Source organism: Chroicocephalus ridibundus, chromosome 5 (assembly GCF_963924245.1).
Source record: "Chroicocephalus ridibundus chromosome 5, bChrRid1.1, whole genome shotgun sequence".
Classification (NCBI taxonomy): domain Eukaryota; kingdom Metazoa; phylum Chordata; class Aves; order Charadriiformes; family Laridae; genus Chroicocephalus; species Chroicocephalus ridibundus.
The window spans coordinates 3,862,133-3,879,485 of record NC_086288.1 but is presented as its reverse complement, the minus strand read 5'-3'; the positions used below and the strand labels follow the sequence as shown (position 1 = coordinate 3,879,485).

Genomic DNA, 17,353 nt, shown 5'->3' with positions numbered 1-17,353 from the left:
TTGGACTAAAATGTTTGAGGACAATCACAGTTTAAGAATTATGCATGAGCATCAGTACTCAGCTGTTGATTTTCCATAAAAAGTAGACATAATTGAAATACTCTCCGGCGAACTATTTTCTGAAGTTGATAGAAAATATTTTGAAGCTCTACTGGAAAACCTGGCTGCATTTATTGCTTCTTCCTGTTCAAAAGACTTGATACTTACATGTTTTTAAAAATACTTTTGCTTATGCTACTTTTTATCGTAACTGGTCTTACAAAGCTAGCACAGTTGGATGATAAACAAGTATTTCTTATAATGTGAGCTTTATCAGCAAAATTTATCATATGTCATTGTAGAATTATTATTGCTGGTGATGCCTAAGCCAAAAAAAAGACAATTGACTTTTAAATTCCAATTTAAATTTACAACAAAGCCATCGTTCAAATAAAAAGTGGAACTGATTAATACAATACGGACCGATAATATTTCAGATTATTTTTCAAATTATTTTAAAATTTTAGAATCATCTTTGATGACCAGACTTCAAATACGTGGTTTTAGGATCAGGTCTAATGGGCAAAATTAGTTTGACGAGGTTGATGAATTGTAACTTACTGATTGCAATCAGTTTCCAGTTTCAAAAAAAATGTTATGAATTTTTGGATGTTATGATTTCACTGATAATAAAAATGGTGTTTCTTTCAGTAAGCACTATTTATTGATCTGCCAGTGTATTAATTCAAGTAGATCATTATTGACTTCTGGCAAAGTTGTGATGCCAAATCTACCCAGCAATTATCACAAAGGAACATTATCAGTTAGGTGTTACCTATCTGGCATTTATTATCTCATTAAAGGTATAAACATTTTTGATTTGTGAACTTCTCTTGAATCTTTATTGATTTTTTTTTATTTTTTTTTTTTTTAAATAAACTCAGGTGCTTCCTAGGCAAACCTGTGGCTTATTCACCCACACAATTTTCTACAAAGAGTATCCTGGAGGTCCAAAGGAACTAGACAAAAGTATTCAAGGAGGAGAGTTGTTCTTCACGGTGGTTCTCAATCCAGTAAGTACAGGGTACATGGGATTAGGTCGGTCACATCAAAACCAACCTTTTAGACAAGCTTTTAGGTGAGTTTTTGATCTGACGTCCAAATGAAACATAAATAAAATTTACCTGTCTTATACAAATGTAATCCCTGAACTTATTTTTTCAGAACACCAAAGGGAATTAAACGTGTTTCTGGTCAAATCCTTTAGAATAATAGCCTAAATATTTTTGTGCCTTTTTTAAATCATCCATAATTTAATTGGAAGTCCAAAGGAAAAAAGCTTCTGTCAGCTCCTTCAGCAATTTATATGCAGGTCTATTTTTCAAGCCTCAGATGCTTTCACCCTGTAGTTTTTGTTATTTGAGAGCAGTTACTGTGTTTTGTTCTCCTTTTTCGTGTGCACGTAGCAGAATTAGGAAATAAAAACTTCACTTCCTCAGCACACATATGGTCTCCCTTCTAGAGGATGGCAGTAGTCCCAGTCCTGACTTTGATATTATATATCATTTCAGGCGCAGCATGTTAACAGAGGTGAGACCTGGAAGATTCCTTGGATGGAGGGTATTGGTACCATAGCAATGCTTTAGCAATATATGGATTTTAACTAAGAGTTACTAGCTTAACAAATGAGACTTAGAGGAAAATGTATAGTAACATTTTGAGTCAGGGCAAACTGCATTCCGTATTGAAACGCAGCCACAACTTAGCCAAAAACTATTTTGCTGTCTTACAACAGTAGTGAAACAGCAAAATTTAATGTGGTTGCTTGAGGCATAAGCCTTTCAAGTTAAAGGGCTGAAGAGAAGGGAGAGGAAGACAAAATAAGCAGTGAAATGATCATGATTGTTGGTAATAATCGTAGAAGTTTGATCATGCCTGCCTAACATCCTTGATTGTGAATACAGTAATGCCTTTTTCTGTATTACAATTAGGTCTTCAATTTATGCGTTGCAATGCAGACTGTGTAATCACCTGATTCTGAGAAATGTGATATCCGCAATACAATGTAGGCTAAAAGAATAGAAGTTAAATGTCAATTTTCTAAATACAACCATAAATGAATATTAGTTGCAGTCCTTTTAAGGAATGCCTTTGAAAAGATGATGCGTCTGGTTTTAAATATCTGGTTATAAACAGTTTCTAAAGTTCTAAGCATTAGCCTGGCATGTAATCAATTTAAAGATTAGGGTTTGCATCTTTTGTGGTTTTTAAGTATTACATGTATTTATACCATCATTTGCAAGTGAGAGTTGGGCAAAGATTAGGCATCAAAATGAAAGCTAAGTAGCTTTAGGAATTTGTCTAATTATGAAGTGGCATTTTGGATTTCATAAGCTTTGCTGTGTTGTCATCAAAATTGCGGGGATTTCCTAATGTGAAAGACCCAGTTTTTCAGAGGATGCAAAAATTCTGGTTTGAGGCATTTTCTAAACGTTATTTTTCACTGATGCAAAACTAAGAAGAAACATTACGTGGGAGTCACTACAATGTCAGCTAAATAATATTCTCGGTAATGAGTAAATAAATACTTAGTTTCCAAAAAATGGAAAATGTGTGTGTAAATTGAATGTAAATCCTAACAAAGTCCTCCATTCCATTTCCTGGTTTAATTTGGATGACTGATCTTAAATGAATATAGTTTGTTACAGTTTCTGAGGTGTAAGTTATGAGGTTCAGGCTGTAGAAACTGAGTACCCTACGCTGAAATAAATGCCTCTAAGAATAAAGCCCAAAATTTCTTTGTGGTTTGGCTGTGTAATGGTAGCTATTCACAAGGGAGGCTCTGCTTCCTTAGAGTATGCTAGATTGACCGCAATCTGCGGAATAAACCACAAGAAAACACAGGACCGTATGCGCAGCTGTGAGCTTTTCACGTGAGAACCAGCATGATTGCCCTGTTCCCAGGGTGTTGTGCAGTCAGAAGTCCTGCAGGTAAGAAAAGCATCAGGAAATCCTGCTCTGCAAGTGATCTCTGCTGGTTGTATTTTATATAGGAACTAAGAATTGGTTTGTTGGAGTAGCTAATCTTGTGGCTGGTGCGCTGTATTTATGCGGTATGCGTTTATATCCCCCAGCTGCTGGTTTGATTGCGATCTGATGGTGGCTGTAAAGTGATCTTGACAGCTGTGCCTGTTGTGTTCATAAGGCTTCTAGAACGCTGAAGTGCCACCAAGCTGGAAAAGAGCCAAAGTAGTAATACGACACACCATCTACTTTTTCAGTACTATTTCGTATGTCTGTCTGCTGTTAAAGATCTTGATGACTTCAGCGGCCCTTAGGCAAGATCATACTGTATCAGGATCTTGCACAAAATGTTTTACAGAAAAAAAAGAAAAAAAAGAGGGGGAAAAGAAAAAAAAGCCTTCATCAGCCCTGTACCATTAGTATCCTGGCATTATTTTCCCCACATTATTGGTCGGATAATGGACTTAGAGGGAGGTTGTGTGACTTGCACTAGTTTATCCAGGGAATTCTGTGGCAAAGCTACAAGGAAAACATGGATTGTAGAAGTCTTTAGTGATAAGTATCCAATCAGACAGCGCTCTGTTTTATTACTTCGCACGGTGAACTTTTTCTGCTAGCACTGTACTAACTTTAAAACCTCTTAGCAAGTGTTTTTCCTGATAAACTTGTTAGAGTCTTTGATTAATGCAGATTCATCTCTCTGCAATATTCAGTGAGTATTAATAAAACAAATTTCTGTTTAACTTCTCTTAGAAGGAAATTGTACCAGTCTCCTAAATATGTCTTGTAAGTGACGAAGGTAGTAAGCAATTAGACTTTGAGCTATATCTAATGATGAGCTAGGTATAGACACTGCCGTCCGCTGTATCATTTCTTGTCAAGTTTACTAGTAAGTATCTATCAACACTGACAAGACTCTTACCAGTACTTCTGAACCACTCTGAAAAGAATTATACCTAAGAACCAAGCCAGACTAAACATAGCTGAACTGAAAATGCCTTTATAAAAACTATTTGAATATTTCTTTCTGTCTGCCGCTATATATTTTCTTCATCTGCAACTAGGAACGTGCATATTGCTGCTTTATGAAAATATTTCTGTAGTAGTTACCTGTCTGTGCCATAGCCATTTTTTCTGTAGGTAGTCGGTGTGGAACATGTACGGTAAAATAGGCTAAGTAAGAACTGAGACCAGAACAGTTCAAAAAGTACTCATGTAATAAAGCTTCCAGACACCTCGGTTACAAACGAGCTTCTTTTAGCTTGCACATGTGTTGCAATGGATTTAAGTACCAAAACTTGATTAACTGAGTCATTAGGAGGAACTTAACAAATCTGACTGACTTGGTGAATAAGTTACGCATGTTACGATAATGCACGAATGTAAAGGCTGCGCACCCTTCATCTTTCCAGGAAAAGTAAAATTTGTGACTGGAACAGGATCCTACTAAGGATAGCACTGCAATTGCAGCACCTTCTCTAGTGTTGTGCGTGTTCTTTCCTGAGAGCGGCTATTAGAGATGAGCTGTTAGAGCAGCTGTTGTCAGATGAACGCTTGAAATTCATTCACCTGTCCCAGCGGGCTGATGGAGGCTACCGAGTAAGAGGCAAACATGTGGAACAGCTTTTGTTCTCCTTGAGACTGCATGGCCAGCAACCTCAGTTGACACAAATGATCTGTTAGCTTACTCTGTGCTACGCAGAAAATAGGAAAATGAGTACACTCTTCTATGAAAAACTTGCTTATAGTTAAGCCAATTTAAAAAGGCGTTATTGCGAACAGCACGTTATATCCCAGCAACAGAAGAGAAAGGTTCCTCTCTGTGAGTTTGTAAACAGTATTGCATGCTTCTCCTTTTCCAGGAGCATCAGTAAAAGTTAAGGTGTCTCAGTTTAGCTTTGTATAAGGCACGCATTACCCAGTCCTAAAATGTCCTTTAAACGGTGGAAGATACAGATTGGGAGCTTTGCTATCCTCCAAGATGAATGTTTAAGGGAAAACAATGGTTCATTAAAATCTTCTTTACCTTTTCTGCCCCCAAGAAAAACAAATAGAACAAAATACAGGAATTGCATTACACGCACTTACATGCATGCACTTCCTTACAAAGTACTATGTGTCTACAGATCTAAAGCAAAGGAAAATGCCCTGTGGAGAGGAATTTGGTGAAAGCCTTCAAATGGTTGACAGCCCAACAATGAAACGACTGTGTAGCCAGCTGTGTATTCTCTGTACAGTAACAGCAGTACCGATCAAGAGGGAAGACTGTTAATGGTTTAGGCCCTGGGTCTGATTGATCTTAAAATAATTGTAATCTTTGTGTGCATTCAGTTCTAAATATTATTTTCCTCTAATTTTTACCTCTCCCAAGTTACAGTGAGTAGAGCTGTTATTAAGCTAATTGACTTGCAGCAAGGGAGAAATTATCTCCTTTAGGACTGAAAATGAGAGGATTTATATGAGCATCAGCAGAACCTACTGTATCTTAATGTGACCCTGAACAAGATGAATAGTCAGGCTTTGGGAATGCAGAGGAAAATACAAAACCAAAGGCATTCAGGGTCAACTCTTCCTGCTTTGCACAACCTCACATTTAATTGTACTGAGTGTGAGTGACAGGAAAGGTGACAAATATGTTGAGAAGTGTGCGGATGTGCAGGTACCTCCCTGAGCTCTGATGTGTGTGGTTCGTTATCAGGATCCCACAGCAGCACCGTTAGGAGCACAACCTGGCCTCTCCACGGGGCTGATTCACCTCGGCAGGCTTGGCCCGTGTTATGCGTGAGCGAGAAAGGCAGCAGTTTCATCTCTTCCCTGTCCTCTCATGCACGTTTTAGAAACTCTTGGGAACCCCAACAATACTTTGGGGAGTTGCCATGAATTGGGGCAGGGGGAAGTCAGTTTTGCCTAGCGTTTTGGTTGACTGCAAAATACAAGTATTCCTTGCCTTCTTACATGTTCTTCAGAACCCACCCAGAAAAGCCAGAGTCTGGGTATTTTGTGGATGGAATAGACAAAATAAGAAACAACCCTAAATGAATAGGCAACACGGAAAAGATGGGATTAGCTATCTAATTCGAGGTGATTCCTTGTAACGGTGTACAATAAATGCATTGAAATAGTGGGCAATAAGAAAACTTTTCCCTCCTTCAGAATTCTCAACTGGAAAGCCCTGTACAAGTGGCTTACCGCTATTAGTGAAGCCAGTCTTTTGAACGGTATTGCCAGTTGGGAAACTGAGTCACAAGGGTGGTGAGCAATTTACAGAGAAAGGCAAAAAAAGTTTGTGCAACAGCTGAAAATAAACTCAGGTTTCCCGACTGTCAGATTAATAACTCAGAACTGCACCAAATACGTAATTTTGTTTGATCTTATAAATCTTCTCTGGCTCCATTATGTTTATAGTGGAGACACTGCTATGTAAATCAAATTCAAGCAGTTGGCTTGCCGTCTTTGCAAGTGGACGGATCAATGGCAGCTGTGAAACAGCCTCCGAACAAAAAAGGGAGTTGCAAGCTGGAATCTCTCTCCGGTGGAATTGAACACAGCTTTTCTGGTAGCATACAGGTCTAAAAGGAATATCTTTCAACTATTAAAAATACATATTTGAACATAGACTGCAATCTAATTCATTATTCTATCGCTTTGTTAGTCTAATGGAGCAAAACCAGCTGTTACTGAGTCTCTGAATACATGAAACAAAACTCTTCTGCGTAGCACGGAGACAATATCAGAACTGCAAACAGAGTGTGCACAATGCCAAATTAATTGGAATATAGGCGTTCTGAGAGTTAGACGTACTCTTGTGGCCTGTAAACATTTGTTCAGTAGCTAAAATATCAGCAATATACTAAATTGGTAATGCATCTGCTTCTAGTGCCTAGCAGCGATTGCCTAATTAATTGTCAATCATAATTTAACTTCATCTTAAAGTGTTGTGCTTACCTTCATTAAGTTGGGAGGCCTCAATGCTGCTTTTTAGTGTTTTTGCACAAACTGGAGGGTGACACAGTGCCCGTGACAAAACTATCTTGATGGCTGGTTCAATAGTACGAATTTATTCAAGTTGGATTGCCTGCAATAGATTTATATATGGTAAAAAAATGAAAGACGTGCCCAGTTCATAAGAAATGGTTATTAGCAATATTTTCTTATGCCAACTCTTCTAGTTCCGGATTTGACATGCCAAAATACTAAATCTGTTTTAACAACATCAATGTCCCTGCAAGTCTGAGTCCTCCCTCCACTTCCCCAATGCTTTCCAAAGGGGTCCCGATGTCCTCTGAAAGAGTCTTCTCTCTGCTCTTGGTTACGCTCTGATCCTGACAGCTTAGTGCAGAGGTCTCCAAACTGGGGTGTGTGCGCCTCAGGGGGTGCGCAAGACGATCCGTTTGGGTGTGGGAAGAAAATACCGGAACTTCAGCATTAGAAGTACATAATTTATAAATGACTATCCATACATTGGGGGTGCATGCTCAAAAAACTTTTGCTGAGAGGTGTGCGCGATCAAAAAAGTGTGGAGACCACTGGCTTAGTGGGCTATTATTCTACAGGCTTTTTACTGTTTTAGAGACTTTTGTGCTTAATTTGTTTCACTCTGTGGTAGACATTGCCACTTCTTTCTTTCCTGCATTATTACTGCAACCAAAACCAAATCAAAGTCCTCCTGATGCGATACACCATTAAGGGAGGTATAAACAGGAAAGGAGTATGAAAAAGAATAATAGTGAGTTGTAAGTGCACCCTATTCATCTGCAAAATGATTGTGTAAAATAGGGTTTGAATATGAAGCAAGGTACATTTTGCTTATCAGGATATATGGAAAGGAGTGGGAACGTCTGCAGAGTGCCAGACACAGATAGATCCCCTCTGTTGTTTTCTATCAGAGCAGCTAGTCTTGCTCAACGTAAATCATTTCTCTTCCAATGTAGAGAATACCAGGAAGCTTGGTAAGGTAAAAACAAACAAACAAAAAGGTCTTTCCCACTATCCTTAAATGGTTCTTCTCATCCCTGTCTTTCCAAAAATAAGAGACCCCTTGACTCCAGGGGGAAGAAGCCAGGAACGCAAACATGGCACAAGCCAGCAGCCGTAAGAGGGGCTTCCCGCGCTTGGGAATGAAAGGGTAATGCCGTTCCTTTGGGAGACGGGCACCGCTGGTTTTGTCAGGAAAACAATAACTGCTATCAGGACTGTAGAAGCTTAGTTAGTGGTATCCTTATTGTATAATTTTAATAGGTGCAGCATCCTAATGCTGTTGATTTTGTAGTAATGAATATTTTTTTTAAATATCCACCCTGACAAAATAACATCCATTGCTAGAACCTGGGTAACTTGTTGCTTGGTTTTTTTTTTCATTTTGTGTAAATTGTTTGTCAAGCATCTATTGTTTTCTCTGTTCTTGATGCATAAATTAGATCATGCTGGTTCATCTTTTCCTGATACATGTAATTTAATAGCAATCTCAGTCTCAACTCTAATTTGTTGACCTAGAAGCTATTGCCTCTAATTGGGAAATGTTGTAGTAAGGAAATATGCAGCCCAGAATGAGCATTCAAAAAGATAAAAGCTGTTTCTCCAGAGTGCTTGTCCTCATTTCCCTCCATCTCTGCAGTACTAGTCAGAATCCCAAATAAAACCAGGAATTGGGAAGGAGAGCAAAACAGAAACAGCCCTCTGGCTTTTCATTGTGGGGAAGGAGGAGTGCAGAAATGGTGAGGAGAAGGTGAAAGGAGCGGGTCATAGAGCTGCCTGTAAGGCTCTGTGAGAAGGCCGAGTAAAGCACCTTTGCTGCTCCGGTCAAAGATGTGTGGGAGCAAGAAAGGAGCTGCTGCCCAGAGGCCAGATTTAGTCCTAAGCCATCGTTTTAAAAATTGTCTGCATTCCATTTCAGTCCCCTCGTGAAAGATATTAAATCCTGTGGAGAGTATGCATTGAAGTGCGACCAAGATGATAGTTTGTTTATGAGGAACAGCTAAAAAGGGTGATCCTTCTTGCACTGAGATGAAGAAAATGCGTAGATGCCCTGAAAGAAATTACTTTAGAAGAGGGCTGGGAATAATAAAATCAAATAAGCTCTTTTTAACTAAAAGGGAGGCTAAAATGCTTGTTAGAGTAAATATAAATCCATTCACAGCTGCTCCCCTTTGGAAGAAGGAGTAAAGGAATATAGGAATCTCTACTTAATATTTTATAGCATTTCCCAGAGGTGCAAGATTATTGAATAAATAGTGTTATTTACTAGATCTAGTCTTCTGAGAAGCCCACAAAGGATTCCTTTTATGTCTCCTGATCAGTGGTTTTAAGAGAATAAATCTTTAATAACATGGCATGCTAGCTATTAGCTGGCACAGAAAGAGTAATCGTTCGTATTAGTTAGAACTTGTTTGCGGGAAACAGAATGTGGTATGATACAACAAAACAAAGCATCATAACTCAACATGGAAGGCAAAATTCCAGAATAACTCAGTGTGGAAGGTAACTGCGTTTTGTCTTGGTGTGAGACTGCACACCTGCAAATGGAAGGGGAATGATACCAGTGTCCGTCCTTCCACACAGCTTGGTGGGAAAGCAGGGCAGCAACACACCGTCCCCTGCAACTGGGCCAGCGCCAAGGTGAAATCCCTCAAAATGGCACTTGGGTATCATTTTCTCCTTGTAGCCAGGGAAACAGGAGGATCAGCTTATGCATCTCTCCCAGTGCCGTGGCTGCGTAGCATTTGTCGGCAAACTCGTGGGAACGCCCCAAGAGGAGGAGAGCGCAGCTGGCACGTTGGCATCACGTTCTGCAGGCACCTCTCCTAGGGATCCCTGGGGTGCAAAGCGGTCCAAGATCCTTCTCGGAGCAGTGGGAGTGCAGCCATTGCAGCCTCACGCTCCTGTTCGTTACACCAGCTGCTAGCTTAGCCTGTAAAGACATTTGCAGCTGAAAGGAACACTACGTAGGTCTCAGGTCAGATCAGGTGGATTAGGCCCTGGATCAGCAACGTTTCGTTATTCTATGAAGCACAGGATTGTAGTTTGCTGATTTTACACGGTAGCGGTAGTGATTTTACTGGGAATTTGTTTGTACAGTATCAACAGGAGGGGAAATACTTTTGTTCAGATTTTCCTGGAAGACAGTTTCAACCGATCTGTAATATTTTTGATGCCATTTAGAAGTAAAGGAGACCTTTTCTACAACGTCACGTTGTATACTAGATCATGTATTTGGTTACGCTAAGTATGAACTTCTTTACAAGATTTAGCCATTCATGTTTTCAGCCAGTATTTGATCATCTTTCTTTTTGTGGTAAATAATTAACCATAAAGTATTTGCCATTTAAAAAAAAAAAAACAAACAAACTGTAAAATAGGAACTAAGGTCTCTGATATATTTTTCCCCTTCATTGACAATTTCATATTTTGGAAATTATTTATGATTATATGTCTGATCAATTTTTCAGCCTCCACTCTGACATTCTTAAAATTACAGTGATATTCCCTTCAGGGAAAGAATAATACGTATTTTCCCCAAACCAGCAATCTTTTCAAGTTCTCTTGCTTTTTATTGCAGTTGTTGGCAGGTGAGGAGTTGCCAGGAGGTGGACTGGCATTATAAATGTCAGAGGTCAACCCACGTGTAGGAAAGAAAGAGCCTGTCAAGAAAACAAGTTAACCTTTTTTATGGAAACCCTCTGATTGTATCTTAGTTGAGAACAACGTAGTCCTGCGGCTGGTCTGTTCCCACTTCGCGAGCTGAAATAAAAGAGGAAACTTGAAAAGGTTATACGTTTGGCAAAATTCTTATTATTGGTTGTCTAAAAGGGGAAGTTGTGTTGGTTTTTTTCAGTCTCAGTCCTATCTGAAAAGAAAGATTGTATCCTTACAATTTAGCAGTGTGTATCTTCTGATTTTTCTTGACTCAGACAACCTGAAGCCCTCGGCTTACTTCATAAGCCAAGAGGTGTCACCAAATGTCACTATTGATGAAAAACATTCCCTGTGTACTGCAAGTACTCAGTAGTATAACAGTTAGGTGTTCAAAAATAGCAGTTCAATAGCTTTGAACGTTTTCTATCAAAGGAAGACGGTGTTTTAAATACTCTGAAACAAAAGAATAAAGCCGTAGATGCAAATTTTTTCATTCTTTTCGTTTTCCTTTTTTAAATGGAAGGCTGGTATTCTTTTACAAAATATTAACTTCAGTTCCTGAACTAATTTCAGAATGAGGGCCGTGATAAGCCTTTTTCTTTTTGAAGTGGCTTACATCAAGTTCTACTTTAAATAGAAATTGCCCATTCATGGCGTTAGCAGATTTATTTATAAAACGTCATATTTCTAATTTTCTAAGTGGAAATTAGTCTGGAGAGTTTATATTAAGAGCGCTCTTCTATTTTAAAAAACACTTCAAAAAACCTCCAGTGCTAGAGTGGCGAGGGTTTGCAGGTTTTAGCGTAAGAGCAGACTGTTTCATCAGTGAAAAATTACTTTGAAAATGGATCATTTTGCAAAAGGGAGGTTTGGGTCCTCAGCCCATCATCAGTCCCTGGGAGACCATCTTTGCCATACGTGCGTCCCAAGACGCCCTTCCTGTGAGAAACCGCCGCGGCAGACGTTGCTTCCAGTGGGGGTGTGAGAGTGCAGTTGGACCCAGGGATGTAGCGGGGAGGATTTATCTGAGCAAGGCGTTAGAAGAGCACAATGCAAGCAGCCTTACAACTGATGGGATATTATTAACCTTTTTTTTATTTCTGTTTGGGAGTATTCTGTGCACAATTATGTGAAAGTACTCAATCAGGTTTCAGATTTCTTGTTTGTTTCTGTGTATGATTCGACTCTCTGCCCGGTGCTTGCAGAATAGCTTTGTAGAAGAGATGAGCTACTTAACCTATAAAAGGAGCAACAAGATTTAAATAACAGCAATAGAGGTCAGCTCTCCTCTTGGTCTCTGACTTCTTCGCTCTTCCACAAAAGCAAAATTCACATTTTTAATATTGCATTTGTATTCCGCTTGAAGTAAACCTGTGGGCGTTATTTTTGCTGTATTCTTCATTCAGTAAATTTATGTAAAGATTACATAAATATTGTACAACCCCAGAGTAGGATTGCATATCCTAGTTCACAGAGCTCATAGTACCTCTTCCACAATTTTCTTTGTTGATTGCGCTGAGATGACTCAAGAAGAAGGATGTAATTCAATGAAGAGCAAGAACAGTGAGATCAACGTGAATGTGATCAAAGTCTTGCAGCTCTAAATAGGAGCAAAATGCAAATTAAATTTTCATTTTCTGTGGTTATGCTGCCATCTACTGATACAAAGAGTCGATGTCTCTTTATTTTGTTTCCTAAAGATTAGCATCTTCATGACACATTTGTCTAATTATGGAAACGACCGCCTGGGGCTGTACACCTTTGTGAATCTGGCCAACTTTGTTCGTACCTGGACAAACCTGAAACTGCAGACTCTTCCTCCGGTTCAGCTGGCTCACAAGTATTTTGACCTGTTCCCTGAGCAAAAGGACCCTCTCTGGCAGGTAGGCAGGCTTGCCAATGTACAGCTCAGAAAAAAATCGTCTCGATGGTGGGTTTTGTGAAGTTTTTTGTTTCGATTTCCTGTAGAGAGAAGTAGTAATATTTTTGGATTTACTAGTTGGTTCCATAAAACAGCTTACTGAGGCTTCAGTGTACGTGATTTTTTTTTTCCCCTGTCACTTGAATCTCCATAGAAATGTTGTGAAATTAAGATGTGTAGTTAAAATTATCTTTAATTCATTTTATCTGTGACTTTACTTGCTTTTAGAAAAGTGGAAAGTGCAGGAAGGGCATGTGTTATTTCTCTTCCCCTTTTGGAACGAACAGGAATGAAGCGTTTGACAGAGAGACGCATACGCGTATTTTAGCGATTGGCCATTTAAGAAATAAACTTTTTTCCAAGTGTGTGAAGGCATCCAAAAAGAGAAAAGAGCATTAAGACCATGGCTACCTTAATGCTAAAACTGGCGAGCCAAGTAGAGGTAGATCAGCTAGATTAGAAAGTTATTCCCAAACGGCTGAGAGCTGCCCAAGCAATAAGTTTACCAGCGCTTAGTACACTGATGTTATCAACGCTGTTGCTTGATTACCCCACTCTCGTAAGTGAGAAAATTGAAAATATCAGGAACGTGAAGACCTGCTAAGGCTTAAGCCTGCAGTGACCTTGCGGTTGACACGTCTTCAGCCCCTCACCCAGCAGCGCTAAGAGCACAGTCCCTAAAGAGAAACTGCTGCACCAAGCGCTGGCCGCCCTCGTGTTCTTTGGGCACACGCTGGCGGCAGTTCAGCCAATTCAGTGGGAAGTCTGAGCACTGTAGGTACATATGTCCCTATAGTGATACTATATATCCCAAATACCATCCTTTTGAGGTGACTTGGTAGAAATATTCTAAGGAGCAAATTTTGCTAAACCTAACATTAACAGCGTCTTTAAGCTTGCTTACTCAAATGTTCTCTAGCATTAGATACTGAATTGCCAACTTAGAATCTGAGTATGAGGTTGCAAATTTGGGCTAAAAGATACATACTGAAATTCATGCTGTTATTGAATAAAACATTGGGAGACAGGGGAAAAATGTCAAGAACTTTGCGTAATGTTAAGAGAGGATGAATTTAAAAAATGGAAAATACCCTGTAGCCAAATGACTTGAAAAATTAGAATTAACTTAGAAAAGAGATTTGTAAGTAACAGTGACTAACATATACTGAATGTCGTGTCTCTTGTCTGTAATGCACGTGAATCTGAATACAGTTACATTTTTTAAGCCTAGAAGATTGATAATTACCTTCATCTCAGTGCAGTACTGCCAAACAAGTGTCAAAAACTGTCTGCAAGTAGTGTTTCTAAAACAAATTTAAACTTCTGCAGTTGTAAAGAGGCACACGAAAAAGCAGGATTCAGTATTATGTACTGATTTGAACTGGAGGATTGGATTATGTACTTGTGAATGGAAATCCTTAAATTAGAACTAATTTACTCTTTTGGTTTAAAAACGACAGCATGTATAGGGTGGTAGCTGTTACAATAATGTAAAAAAAAAAAAAAGTAATTGGATAACTCATTAGTCTTCCTAACTTCTATGTAATTGATAATTGGTTTTGAATTATTCCCACATCTCAAGTATGTGGGATCAGATGTGCCTTTGGCCTAAGTTCGCTGAATATACTGACATTTCGTAGGAGAAATGACCTTGTCCTAAGGTCTGTTGGACAGCTGGGGCAACTATTTACATGGAGAATGAAAACCACATTTCTTCAACATACTTGTCTCATTTGAAAAAAAAAACAACCCAACACTTGAGATACGGTGTCCGGCCTGGTTACATTGTGAATACCTTTCTGAATCACTGAAGTAGTTCCTTAATACATAACGTGGTTTTCTGCCATAAGGAAAAATAATATTTTCTCGTAAGCATATTTGGTGAAAAATTGGTAATTTATATAAAGATAATTTGAGAAGCTTATCAGGTGTGATTACCGATGCAGTTCTTAGTTGTTCCTCTCCGTTTTAGAATCCCTGTGATGACAAACGGCACAGAGATATCTGGTCTAAAGAAAAAACCTGTGATCGATTACCAAAGTTCTTGGTTGTAGGACCCCAAAAAACTGGTGAGATTTTACTTTATTTTAACAAGATAGGCTATGTGTACGTTCAAATAATTATACCGATTAATCACTTTCTACTCAGATTGCTCTGTAGAGATCTTGATCATCTAATAGCATTTTTTTATTTTCAGTTATCCAACTATAGCTCAGTAATGTAAGTTACAGCAACAGACGGTACGCAATGAAAATGCAGGGTTCAGGTGCGTGTCGGATGTTTTTGGCTCTGTGTCAAAATGAGTAACACTTTGATAAAGAGATCAACAAGATAGACAAGGTCTTGTCAAAGCGGGAGGAGGAAAGGACAGCCATTTTTCAAATGGTGTAGATTCTTAACTGCAGGTTCTTGTGTGTCCTGCAAGCGCCTGATTTATAGAAGCTTGTAACTTCACGGCGTTTATTTCAAGTCAAGGAGTTCCTAATGGACAGTTCGAATTCCAAGGTTGCAGTAGTATATAAATTAACCTAATGGTTGATTTTTTTTTTCTATAATCAGAAAATTGCGTATGTGCTTCCTTTCATCTTCACCAATCCCCAGTAACTACCGAGTGCAAGATTTTTAAATCATTTTTGTGTCAGTCTCATAAAAAAAATAATAATTACTTTTAAAACCACAGTTATTAAAAGCGTGTAAAACAGATTTCAGCATTGGCACTCCAATTTCTATGTTAACTGTTTTCAGTTCTTTAAATGTCTTCAATTTAAAATCACAGAAAGCACAGATTTGTAAGTGACATAAATTAGCATCCCCTCACTGAAATTAAATGAAATAAAGCTGGTTTAGTCCACCTGTGGGTATGACCCCCTCAAAAAATGTGTACGTGTGTGTATCTTTTTTTAATCTTGGACTTTTATCCTATTTGCAGGTACCACAGCCTTGTATTTGTTCCTGATCATGCATCCTTCCATCATTAGTAACTCCCCCAGCCCAAAAACGTTTGAGGAGGTACAGTTCTTTAATAGAAATAACTACCACAGGGGGATTGATTGGTAAGATGGGTTATTAGTATAAATATAAAAGTCTATATATTGTGAACAATACAAAAATGACATTACTGTTGGTAATGGTAACTGCTTATATAGAGAGAGGGATAAAAAAATAACCTTCACTGTCTTTCTAAAATGATAAATAAATGCAAGTGAATAAAAATCTTCCTGCAGAATATCATAAATGCACTAACTTTTGTGAGGATTTCTCATAAATATCTGTATATTAATATATGCAAAATAGTAACAAAATATGTATTTCTGATTACACATGCCTTTGAAATTGGGACAATAATGGTTGCTAGTTTAATATATGGAAGCAAAAATTACATTCTTGTTGGAAATCTTATTTCTTAAGAGAAAAAAGGTAATATCAGGGAGGGGCGTGTTTTCCTTTAAATGGGATTTAGAAATAGCAATCAGGTAAAAGAGGGACAGGGAAAGCCCCTCAAAATGTTTTTCAAAGATCAGGTAATTAGGATAACCGTAGTGTCTCTGTAGGGTTAGTAAGTGGTGCTAAAAAAGAGTACGTGTCACTGCTGCTATGTGCGCTACTGCGACTGGGGGATCACTGGACGTGGCTGCACCCAGAAGGTCGTTCTTCATTTCTCTGACTTTCAGAAGTGCTGCAGTATAAAGCAGTACAAGATGAAAAGTGGTAACATGCTGCAGTGGATGGGGAGCACCAGTAAAAGATTATTGATATTTTTTCTTGTTTCTTTTTTGCCCCCCAGTTTAAGGGAAAATAGTTTTCTTGCCTTTGACTTTGTATTCATCTGTAAAATTAACAGGGTGAACAGTGTTATACGGTCTTAGTGCAGATACGCTGGACCTAATTTCTTTTTAAGTCACTTAGTTTTTACGGAGTTATAATTGTTGCAGCAGATTCTTATTACAAAGTGTGGTGAGTCCGACAGTTATTACAAACAGAGGGATGTCAGCTGAATGACTGGGAATTAGAAAGCTGACTCCTTGCTGTGGAAACTTTTGAAGTCAGAGAAGATGATGCGCAAACGAGGTATAGCGGGTCCACGCTGATGGAGACAGCCTAAGTACAGTGAGCCAGTTCTTCCACAAAATCAATGTTTTCATGTTGTTAGAAGACTGCTTTGCTGCTTCTCTCATTCCTCCTGCCATATCCTCTTCCCTGACGTGCAGATGCAACTTGTCTGCTAGAGCTGTGCCAGATTACCTTCATCTAAACACAGCACTGGTGCGTAAACCTCCCAGTGGTCAGCCTGTATATACAGGTCCATCCTTTTGAGGTTCTGCCTCTACGGCACCCATTTGGTGCTGGTTTGTACCCCTGCGCTACAGGCCCCGCTCACCCCTGCCAGGTTTTCACAGTTAAGTCTTGGATACTCAGAACTACCCGTTGGTGTAGTTGCTTGACTCTTAGATTTGCATTCTGTCTGCCAGACAAATCTCTCAGACCTTCAGTCTGATAGTGTATTTTAATGCTGGCCTGTAATGAGCTTACCAAATGGTAATTAGATACAAGGTCTCCCCTCATTAGTCCATTAATTGGCTGGGATTCTTTCAAGACAAGAGTATTCACAAGTAACAATCGTGTCAATTTCTTTTATGGTTGTGGATACAGCTTTTTCCCAGAGCTGACTCTGACTTAGTCTTTGTCCAGGCTTACATTTAGACCAGGGCTAACTACAGAAGCAGGAAAGGGTTCTTTCAGCCCTTAATAGGGCAGTGCAGCCTTTCGTTCTGTTCGGTTGTCCTCTTATTTCAGCTT

At 38.9% G+C, this 17,353-nt stretch overlaps 1 protein-coding gene across 2 annotated transcripts in view; it reads left to right on the top strand.

Annotated features, from left to right (window-relative positions):
* Positions 1-17,353, top strand: part of LOC134516347 (bifunctional heparan sulfate N-deacetylase/N-sulfotransferase 3) — a 71,938-nt gene that overhangs the window by 42,407 nt on the left and 12,178 nt on the right. For both annotated transcript variants that reach the window (XM_063336438.1, XM_063336436.1), the window contains exons 6-9: positions 924-1,052; positions 12,336-12,518; positions 14,529-14,625; positions 15,486-15,609. In XM_063336438.1, the coding sequence (XP_063192508.1) occupies positions 924-1,052; positions 12,336-12,518; positions 14,529-14,625; positions 15,486-15,609 (533 nt within the window). The remainder of the gene's footprint in view (positions 1-923; positions 1,053-12,335; positions 12,519-14,528; positions 14,626-15,485; positions 15,610-17,353) is intronic.